This window comes from Barbus barbus (genome assembly GCF_936440315.1).
Source record: "Barbus barbus genome assembly, chromosome: 35".
Classification (NCBI taxonomy): domain Eukaryota; kingdom Metazoa; phylum Chordata; class Actinopteri; order Cypriniformes; family Cyprinidae; genus Barbus; species Barbus barbus.
This window is the reverse complement of record NC_136763.1, coordinates 12,833,143-12,844,078: the sequence shown is the minus strand read 5'-3', so window position 1 is coordinate 12,844,078 and position 10,936 is coordinate 12,833,143. Positions and strand designations below refer to the sequence as shown.

Genomic DNA, 10,936 nt, shown 5'->3' with positions numbered 1-10,936 from the left:
CTGGGTCAACTTTTTCCACTGGCCCCCTTGTCACCACTGGAGTGGGGGAGGGGACGTGTCGTTCTGGTTGGGAGCTCAGTGCATTGATTTGGTCAGGGTAATGGAAAGAATGCTTCACTCCACACTCAACCTTTCCCCCAGCTAATACAGCCTACACACGTACATGCAGATCGCACGCAAACAAACAGCTTTTGGTGTCTCTCTGTACATTTAATAGGATTTTTTTCCCCCTATAGTCATGCACATAGTTAACATTATGAATGACATTACCAACATATGGTGCCGTCTTCAGTTCAGATGTGCCGTTCTCTAAACTGCTTTGAACTATGATTCATCTTCCAAGCTGTTTTACAAAGTAACAATTAACTTCTGCACATACCCAGCAGGTATTTTTGTGGTGGAAACACATGCAAGGCTGTTTCTTCCTTTCATAACAAGTGGAAGTGTTCTCCAAATACCAAAAATTACTGTGCATTAAGCGTCTGACATGAGATTAAAGGGAGTGCATTCACCAGAGCCATGCAGTAAAAAACACAACAGGGAAAGAGAGAGAGAGGGAGAGCAGAATGGAAAAAGTGAATAAGACAAAAGAGGTGGCAGTGCATACAAGAAGACGAATGGTCCTGCACTGGTCGCACTGACTGGTTTTTGTAACGTGTCAAGAATCTGGCGTCCTCCAGATGTGTGTCATGTTCATACTGTGGAAAGCCTCTGGAGAGAATTACATTTGGCTGCACTCTGCCTCACTGTGAGCGCAGGGAAAGAGAGAGCTAATTACGGAAAGTTGGCAGCCAGCAGAACATCAAGCAAGATGTGGTGAGAGTCAACGGAAAGAATGAGATTAAACCAAGAAAAATGTGGGGTCATATTTTATTTTCACTCATCAAAAATATGAGTAATGGATTTGTTAATGTGTATTTTACATTGTATAAGCCTGCTTTTCATGGTATATTTGTTTACTGTTCTGTTCACTGTCTGACTAAGTGTTATGTGGTCTCAGAGGTATGGTGTAAATCCATAGTCAGCTGAGTGACTCTTCACTTCAAGGTCTGAGAGAGGAAAAGAGCAGCAGTTTTTCCCCCATTGATTTTAATGTTCCATAGGGATTACTTTTTTCTCTCTTTGTTTGTTTTTCTTTTGTACCCCCACACTTCCTTTGTGGATTTGTACCTTAGAAAGAGCACATCTATCTATCTATCTATCTATCTATCTATCTATCTATCTATCTATCTATCTATCTATCTATCTATCTATCTATCTATCTATCTATCTATCTATCTGTCTATCTATCTGTCTATCTGTCTGTCTGTCTGTCTGTCTGTCTGTCTGTCTGTCTGTCTGCAAAATAGACACACCCACTCAACACACATTTTAACACAGACCAAAGTTTTAAGAACTAGTAAAAATAAATTCAGTAATTTTCAGCCATAATGCATAAAAAAGCACACAGCAGTGAAGGAGCGAAACTCTAAAACATTAAGAGGATCAGAAGACTCAACTAAGACGTTCTGATCAAGCATTCTTGTTCACTTTTTTTGTTACATTTTTATTACATTTTGATGTTGAACTAAAATTAGGCTATAGGGTGATTGGGACATAAGGTCAAATGGGACAGTATAACCTAACGTGTGAAAATAAAAACTTTTTTTTGTTGAGTCCTAGCTGTAAGACCACATAATTAAAACCTCATTGGTGTGACATCATGTAGGTGGGCGGGGCATGTATCAAACCGGAAGTTGGCCATGAAATGCATGAACTGAGGAAAATGACATAAGCTTTTGATAGTTTTCATAATAAAATTGTCATAGCTACTATATTTTACAAATTTTTGATGGTAACATAAATATGATGCACTACTTCTACAAAATCAGTAAAGAAATTTGTTAATATCATGTTTCTATTTTCAGAATTAGGTTGTTTTATTTAAACACAATTTGGGTGGATGGGACAGCATAATTTTGGGTGATTGGGACAGTGCTTAAAGGCTTTGCTAATTAAGAACATTATTGACCTTATAATAGAGAACCATTGTATGTGCACTGTATGCCCTAAATCAGTGGTTTCCAACCTTTTTATTTGAGCAAGCCCTGATCAACCACAAAAATATTCATGAACTAGCTAGATTTAGCTAAAATAAAATTCTGAAATAGAAGCTTTATATATATATATATATTACTGATTTTGTTGCAGTAACAAACGATATATGTGTCTTTTAAAGGTTTGTGCAGGTTAATTGGTGATGGGGGCACCCAGCATATTTTTATTTTATTTATTATAATTATATTATTATTATTTTGTTTACCTTCAGCAGTTGTGTATTTGATTATTAAATGTTTTCAATTACTTTTGGACTTCAAGCCTTCTTTTGCCTCAGTTACATGTGTTGTATGACTTTGTGAATGGATTTATGAACTGTGAAATTAAGTTGAACAGAAATAAACACTCTTAATGCTGAGGAAAGGAAATATCGCATATAAAATTGTCAACTATCCTGTGCAATACAGTAAATAGTCTTACACTACCCGAAATCAATGAAAAAATGTACTGTCCCAATCAACCAAATGTTACCAATTTTTTTTTTTTTTTTTTGGCTCAGTTTACAGAAAAGTGTACGTCACGCAGCCTTTCATTATAAAATATATATTTTTTCCTCTTCAAATTTGTAGTTAACATCTTCAGTATACAGAAATGGATCTTGTGTTGGGCTGATGTTTTTAAATTATGGCAAGAAACCATATGGCGGAAATTCAAAAGCTGTCCCAATCACCCTTAACTCACCCTACGTAACATAGAAATTAAATATTGTGCATTCGTTTTACAAAAATAAAATTATTAGCTATAGTATCACGGCCTCCCGGTCTGTTTTAACAGCGTACAACACGAGTGTGACTCGTAAATGAACAATACCAGAGGATTAAAATGAGGGTTTGAGGGTGTAACACGAGCTCCCTCTGGTGGACAGTTTCGCGCGTTTCCTCTTATGCAACAAGAATGGTACGTGCACGCGCAGTGGCTGTTTGCCGCCAGTCAGCTTGTCGTTTGTTACCGCAGCACGCGCCTTGTGATTAGTATTAGTAAACGACCAAGTTTTGGCTTAATACAATTGTGTTTTTTAGGTTTGCGTGGATTTGAATTAATCTACTGGGGTTGCAGCGCCAGCAGAAGTGGACAGTAGACCCGGGTTTACCTCTCGTTTGTGGAGTCGGGATTGTAAAGCTTTGTAGGCCGCAGTGTCTGAGGTAAGACGGAAAGGCTAATGGCTATTTACTGTTTGGATCTATTTATAAGAACAATGTGACCAATATCAACTTATTGTGTGTTATACGAGGATCACATTGATATTACATGTATTTAATTCTTGTATTTACGACGTTTAAGGTGGGTTGTTTAAGCTAGGTTGCAAAGACGAGGCGACTTTAGCCAGTTAGCTAACTTAATGTGCTAACAAAGCAAGCTTTAAGATTCTCTACTGATTACACGAAAGTCCATGATATGTGCTTATATTGTCTAAAGCTGTTCAAAATATGATCTATTCTAGACGGATCGCGATACTGTGTGAGAAAAACAGTTAGCCAGGAAGCTAGCATGCTAAACGTGCGTTTCATGACCCCGTCCAGTCACGCATGTCCGCAAGTCAGAAATGTAACGTTACAGTCCGAGCTTAAAGTGCTATTTTGGGAAACGGTTCGGACAAATATATGTATTGTAGTTTCAGAATAAGTTTTCTGTGCTTAGATTAAACACTAAACGTCACTTTAACATACCGCTTTCATCGTCTGCAGATCAACAACAACAACATGGCCGATGATTTGGATATTGAAGCAATGCTGGAGGCTCCATATAAAAAGGTGGGTGTTTATGCAAGTAAATAAACTCGGTCAGGAATCTGTATAGCTTTCATTTGAAACTGCTAACCAGTCGTGTTTTCTCTAAGTCTTTATTGTCAGATCAATAACTTGAATGTTTCTGTCATAGTGGTTTCAATGAATAAATTGCCCATCTATCTCTTTTTGTAGACTTGCCTATATCTCACCTCTACTCCCATGAATTCCAGTGTGAACTGTCAAAAAAATGAAGGTAGTAATTGCCCAATATATTGATGTACTGTGGTACCCTTGGTTGAAATACATAGGCAAATTTATACATAGGTACCGCCAGAATAAATGCAGTGGGTGCACATAAGAGCTGGTATGAACTCTGTGGAGACTGTATGCATGGTATTCTTAGCTTCATATTTTTTTCATCAGGAAGTTTACTTTCTAAATAGCTAGAACTAGATTGCATGTTTTACAGTATAAATATATGGCAGGAAACCACTTCAAATGTCATAATCCCCAGTGGAGAAATCCTGGAGTTGACAAACACAAGAAAATCCACAGAGTCTTTTTATTCACTCTTCATCACTTTGAAAATAATCTGAAATGAATATACTGTAAATGTCATCGCTTTTGATGAAAAAAAAAGTATTTATGCATGCTGCTGACATTTAAAAGTATTCATAAATGGTTATTCTGCGGTTTTACGAACTGGAAATGATGGGGCTCAGCATAAAAATGTCATAACGTTCACTGTAGGATATAGTTATCATACAGTCTATAAATATATTTATCAAACAATCTAACCTTTTAACAACTACAAAAGAACAACTCAACTTGAGATGGTCTGTGGGAGTCGCTATTACTAAGCCGTGTGAATCCCTGTTTGCTTCAGGGCGAGATGTGTGACTGAGGTGGCATCAAGCTCTTTCAATCCACGAAGGCAAATGGGGTGAAGATCACTGGAATGGCATCCACCACTGGAGTTCGTTTAGTGGCTGGCTGCTAGCGTTGCCACTTTGGGTCTTAGGCTCAGATAGCCTTGGTACTGAACATGTTGGGCTGCTTAATGAATGAATAAATGAAGTGTCTTTAAAAAAAGCAATGCTATTTGACATACCTAGTATAGCACTAGAACTTGAATTTTTGGCCGTCTTACACAAGTAAATGCAAGCACTAGTAAGTAAGAACGACATTGGCAGCCATGTGATTGGATTCTTTCTAAAGGTCCCTCTTGTAATTGTCGTCCTCCCACTCAAATCCTGTAATGAACTCCTATTTAATGATCATATCATATTCTCTTTTGTTCCCATCCCTTCTTTATCCTTACGACTTGAAATGTTTCGCCGTCCTCCTCATGCTGTCTTCTATCGACCCTGCTTAGGATGACAACAAGTCCTTAAGTACCAATGGCCACGAGGAGCGGAGCAAGAAGTATGTTTTGTATAAACCTTTAAGTTAATTTTATGTCTTACAAAGCTCTTCCTTAATGTTTCTCTTGCTAAACTTGATTTTTTTTTTAAATTGCAAGGAAAAAGAAGAGTAAAAGTCGCAGCAGAAGCCGCAGCCGGGAAAAGAAGAGAAGCAGGAGTCGCGATCGCAAGAAGAGTCACGACCGCAGGAGGAGCCGCAGCAAAGATCGGAAGCGCAGCCGCAGCAGGGAGAGACGCCGCAGCCGTTCCAGGAGCAGGGAGCGTGGTGGTCGCTACAGAGCTCCATTGTACGTAGCCGTCTTTTGCTTTGGGTTTTAATCTTCATGTTAAGTGTCCACACAGTTTGGAGAAACAGCGCTCTTTACCATAGTGAGCATGTTAACCTGAAGTAAAAGGTTCCCACAGTACTCCTGATGAGTGTGAAAATGTCTTCCAGAGAATACTATGTATGCAGAGGAGTTTAGCTGCCATCTCAATTTATGTCTGTTGTGAATCAGCAGAGAAGATGAGTAGATTTCCCCCAAAACAAGGAATTTGCTGTAATGTGTACAACATTTACCCTTGTGTTCCCCTTTGAAGCTTTCAGCATGTATATAGAATTAGCAGTAGAGTGAGTTTTCGTAGCTACTGAGATTAAAAACCTTGAAAACCTTGTTTTTAAATCACAGTTCTGGCCTGAAATTTAACGGTGTTCCCAGGGGGAAGACTGGCCCACCACCTGCCATCAAACTAAGGTTTCTATGATACTATTTTTGTTGTGTGTGGGTAGTTGCTTGTTTTGTATATGATTCAGACATAGAAAGTCTTTCCAGAAGTATTCATAGAAATTCTCTCTCAGCCGTAGAAGGTCTAGAAGCCGCAGTCCTTTCAAGAAAGACAAAAGCCCTATAAGGTAAGTTTATTTCAGCCTTGATAATCGTTTCCCTCAACTAAATTCTTTGCTGATTTATAGTAATTCATTGCTTGTTTTTGTCTTTTGCTAACAGACAGCCCATTGATAATCTTACCCCCGAAGAAAGAGATGCACGCACTGTGTTCTGCATGCAGCTGGCAGCCAGAATCCGACCACGAGACCTGGAAGAATTCTTTTCTGCAGTGGGAAAAGTCAGTGTTTGTGCATTTATTTTTCTACCTCAGTAGCCTGTTCTACTTTGGATTTGGATAGACATCTCTAATTCCTATTGTTCTTCTTTAAAGGTGCGAGATGTGAGAATCATCTCCGATAGAAACTCCAGAAGATCCAAAGGAATTGCGTACATTGAGTTTGTGGATTCCACCTCTGTACCTTTGGCAATTGGCCTTTCTGGTCAAAGACTTCTCGGAGTACCAATCATTGTGCAGGCTTCACAGGTAACGTAGTCCCTCTGAATGTTGAAACTTTTGCGCAATTTTGCTTGTCGATGGTGTCTTCTAATCGTAAATTGTGTGTTTGACCAGGCTGAGAAGAACAGAGCAGCTGCGTTGGCCAACAACTTACAGAAGGGCAATTCTGGACCTATGAGACTGTATGTTGGCTCATTGCATTTTAACATCACAGAAGACATGCTCAGAGGCATCTTTGAGCCTTTTGGAAGGGTAAATGGTGCCATGTATTTTTTTTCTAACTTAATGTTATATTATGACTTTGTTTTTATTCATGTTGATGTTTCCTTTTTCACATAGATTGATAGTATTCAGCTGATGATGGACAGTGAAACAGGAAGATCAAAAGGATATGGCTTTATCACAGTAAGTTGTTTTGGTTGAGTTGTGTTGGTGCAGAATTTCTGACATTACAAGACAAGTAGTTTGTGTCGAGCTCCAGAAGCAGTTATTCATCTTCTCAAGACCTTATTAGCTTTCCTCTTTCCCCACAGTTTTCTGATGCCGAATGTGCTAAGAAGGCTCTGGAACAGCTTAATGGGTTTGAGTTGGCTGGCAGACCAATGAAAGTGGGACATGTGACGGAGCGTACTGATGCCTCAACCGCCAGCTCCTTCCTAGACAACGATGAGCTGGAAAGGACAGGCATTGATCTGGGAACGACTGGTAGACTTCAGCTGATGGCCAGACTGGCCGAAGGTAAGGATGTACTCTTTGATTTGCTGTATAACTTTCCTACTGTTACGAAGTGAATAATGTCTTGTGGGATTTTTTTACAGGGATTAAAAATCTTAGATTTTTTGTCTGTTAGGTACTGGTATGCAGATCCCACCTGCTGCTCAACAGGCCCTTCAGATGAGTGGCTCCATGGTAGCCATGGCTGCAGCTACTGGTCAGTTCCTTGACTTTTGGGTTCAGTTGTTGTGCCTTTAATAAGGCCTATGGGGTTTTCAATTAACATCCATCTCTTTTCTTTCAGCTGCTATGAACCCTGGATTGAGTTTTAACATCAATGTGCCCACAAACCAAGCTTTGAATCTACCATCACAACCAATTGCAACACACTGTTTCCAGCTGTCTAACATGTTCAATCCAAACTCGTAAGTAGCAGGAGCTAGCAAAATTACAGGTATATAGAGAAAGTACTGTTAAAGAGCATTTTTGCCTGAACTGCATTGCTTTCTTGCAGAGAAAATGATCCTGGTTGGGAAATTGAGATTCAGGATGATGTCATTGAAGAGTGCAACAAACACGGTGGAGTCATACACATATACGTGGACAAGAAATCAGCTGAAGTATGTTTTTCCCTTTAACGTTAGCATTAATTACTTATATAGCTTATATATATTTAATTTTTATTTTGTCATTCTTTTCAGGGTAATGTCTACGTGAAGTGTCCCAGCATTCCTGCGGCTATGGCTGCTGTCAGTGCGTTACATGGACGTTGGTTTGGAGGTAATTCTAAATTCTGTATATCTTGATTGGAGAATCGTCTGTCCAAATTCTAAAGCAATGTATGTTTTGATCTGATATGTATTGTATTCTGTCTAGAATCATATGTATTATGACCTGAATTTTCGATTTTATTTTCCAGGTAAAATGATCACAGCAGCTTATGTTCCTCTTCCTACATACCACAATCTTTTCCCAGAGTCAGTGCAGGCAACACAGCTTCTTATGCCCAGTCGCCGGTGATCAATCACCCCTGGAAAACTCAACTTTTTCTGCCTTGCTCTTTTTAACTTTTGGACAATAATAACAGTTCTGCAAGCTGTGGCAGTTGTTTTGTTTCATTTTAAGTTGGTTACAAAACCAGTAAGGTTAATTTTCACTTGCATAGTGTCCTTACAGGTCTTGGACTTTGAGAGAAGTTCTGTGGTGTAAAAGAAGTTTCCTATGTACAGCCTACTTATTGAATTTTGCTTCTTGATCTTTTATTGTTCGTACATAATTCCCCCACCCCACCCTTCAACATATATTGTCTTTGTGATGGGTCTGATTGGCATGTTTCTCACTTGAGGAAGTGTACAATATTGACAGATACACAATATAAATGGCTTGGATTTAAACTGCAATTTTGATCAGACATGAACATATTCAACTTTTTGGCTCTATGAGCTGTGGGAACTAAATGGCTGACAATTCTTTTGTTCATTTAGAGACCATAAGGTTTAGAAGCATCTTGTTTTTCTAATCAAGATTTGATTTTTGTAAAGTCCTTGATGAAAGTTCATTTCAAATAAAGCCAAGATAACACAAAAAAAGTGAACCTCATTTCCTTTGAACTGAATTCCTGTTTAAAAAAAAACAGCAAAAGAGGTCTTTTTTTGTTGCCGAGGTTTGCTGCTATATTTATTGGTTAATGTTAATAAATTATACTGAAAAAAGAGGGCTGTCCAGAAAGTATGGAGCCATATATTATGAATAATACTAGGTGAGAGATGCAATAGGATGAAAACGGCTGCAGCTATGGGCAATTGGTCACCATAATGCACCTGCCCATGCATCACATCTCATGCAAGAGATGTTTTTTGGCAAAACATCAAATCACCCAATACCCCTCGCCCCCAGACCAGATTTGGTGCCTTGAGACTTTTTCCCAAAACTGAAGTTGCCTTTGAAGGGGACGTCATTATCCAATTTACAAAGTTTCTTGTATTTTGTATCTTCTTTATCGTCTCTATTATTCATATTACTTGACAGTATGCTTTCCAGGCAGCCCTTGCATTCTAATCAATATTTAATGTGTAATTTTGTTTTTAATTACACTTCTAAATTATTTTTAAAAAGTAAAGCTTTAAGTAGATTAACTATTAAAGTGAATGATTATAATTAAGTCATCTCTACATTCTTGCCAAATCCTATGGCAGACTGAGCATTGCCCTTGGGTTCAACGAGGCCACAGCCATCGCTGCCCAGAGCGTGACGGATCAGATGAGTAGCACTGTTCTCATCCTCCAGAGCAGAAAGAGCTCTAGAGCATTTTAGCATTTTCGTTCCCGATCAGCAGCTCTGGACGTGCCTCGTAGATACGATTCAAGAGCTCACCACTCCACTTGAACTTCATGTCTCCAAAAGCCCTGAAAGGAATCAACAGGCCCAATAACCTGTCATGTTTCACCACTGTCTTCCGCTCAGAAGCAGGATGCTCTGAAAGAACCCGTTGCATCTTGTCTAGGTTGTGGTCATTGGTAACACGGTGAGCTGACCACCTGCCATCATCCCCTTGTACCCCGAGCACTGCTCTGCTGTCACGCAGATTGGCAACATGAAGATCTTCTCGGTCCACCTGAGCCACACAGGCGTGCAACCAGACAGAGCCACTCTGAGAGATGTGAATGAAACAAGCAAAAGGAACCACCTGGGCCTCCAAGGAAATATCGTTAACCAGTCTCTTGAAAGCGTTTCTGAAAGCTGTCATAATAATCTTCATGCAGATCTATTCTCTCCTGTCAGTATGTCCTCAGGCTAGTGAAGTATAGCTTGCCAGCATCTGTGCTACAGTGCTAACATCGTCATTGGGACGCTTGTGCCATTGTAGCACCGGAAGTACAGGCCGTTCACTCTCCACAGCCGCCTCTATCTCAGTTAAAGTCTTAATTGGAAGTAGAGACACGGCTATGTAGTAAAAGAGGCGTTCACTAACTGCTTGTGCGCAAGCAGAACCTGCGTGGCCTTCAAACACTCCAAACAGCATGCCTCGGCTCTGTAGACACGTTGCAGCACTCCGTCTGTCTTCACATGGGGAGACTGATGGAACGATATTACTATCAAACCCTTTTATTGACCCGTTATACCTGCTGATGTCTGTGAAAAAACACAAATGTCATAATTCTTACACAAAAAGTCAAGATTATTACAAAACGTCATCATTATGAGTATGACATAACTTTACACTGGAATATTAATACCTAATTATGAAATCAAATTTAAGTAGATTTTTTGTCAAATTGTGACATCATGCCATTTTTTGGCATAAGTTCTATTTTATGCAACGATCGTGTTTTTAATAACTAAAAACAATTAATTATGATTCTTCATAACTACGTAGCATTCATTTGTTTGTTTTTTATTAACAAGAAACAAGAAATAACAAAAGCTTAATTTGATCCTATTATAACATGATTACCTAATTACGTAATGAAACCACTGATATATATTAAATATATATACATTGAATGAGACAAACAACCACTGAATCGGTTCTTTAAAACGATCTGTTCAAAAGAACCGATTCGTGGAAATGATTTGGACTTCCGATCACTACTTGTGGGAACACAGTATAAACTAAAGACAAAAAAGATGTCTTTCATGAAACGTTGTTGA

The 10,936-nt window shown here is 39.0% G+C and overlaps 1 protein-coding gene and 1 pseudogene across 4 annotated transcripts; one reads left to right on the top strand and one right to left on the bottom strand.

Annotated features, from left to right (window-relative positions):
* Positions 1 to 603: 603 nt before the first annotated feature.
* On the top strand, positions 604 to 8,874 carry LOC306854636 (RNA-binding protein 39-like). 3 transcript variants are annotated; one of them, XM_079392814.1, is made up of 17 exons: positions 604 to 816; positions 3,117 to 3,239; positions 3,783 to 3,848; positions 5,200 to 5,249; positions 5,347 to 5,535; positions 5,917 to 5,982; positions 6,087 to 6,140; positions 6,235 to 6,352; positions 6,446 to 6,598; positions 6,686 to 6,823; positions 6,911 to 6,976; positions 7,105 to 7,309; positions 7,422 to 7,502; positions 7,590 to 7,710; positions 7,800 to 7,905; positions 7,987 to 8,065; positions 8,205 to 8,874. In XM_079392814.1, the coding sequence occupies exons 3-17, from the start codon at positions 3,798 to 3,800 to the stop codon at positions 8,303 to 8,305; spliced, it is 1,578 nt and encodes a 525-aa protein (XP_079248940.1). In that variant the 5' UTR covers positions 604 to 816; positions 3,117 to 3,239; positions 3,783 to 3,797; the 3' UTR covers positions 8,306 to 8,874. The 3 variants fall into 3 exon arrangements, with proteins under 3 accessions (XP_079248940.1, XP_079248941.1, XP_079248939.1); XM_079392815.1 differs by lacking the exon at positions 604 to 816 and adding an exon at positions 4,017 to 4,077 and having other exon boundaries at positions 2,988 to 3,239; XM_079392813.1 differs by lacking the exon at positions 604 to 816 and having other exon boundaries at positions 2,999 to 3,239.
* A 542-nt stretch (positions 8,875 to 9,416) lies between these two features.
* On the bottom strand, positions 9,417 to 10,480 carry LOC306854780 (pyruvate dehydrogenase [acetyl-transferring]-phosphatase 1, mitochondrial-like; annotated as a pseudogene). Its single transcript has 4 exons — positions 10,471 to 10,480; positions 10,046 to 10,417; positions 9,629 to 9,935; positions 9,417 to 9,585 (listed from the first exon to the last, which is right to left on the bottom strand). The product of its transcript is annotated as a pyruvate dehydrogenase [acetyl-transferring]-phosphatase 1, mitochondrial-like (transcript).
* Positions 10,481 to 10,936: the final 456 nt, after the last annotated feature.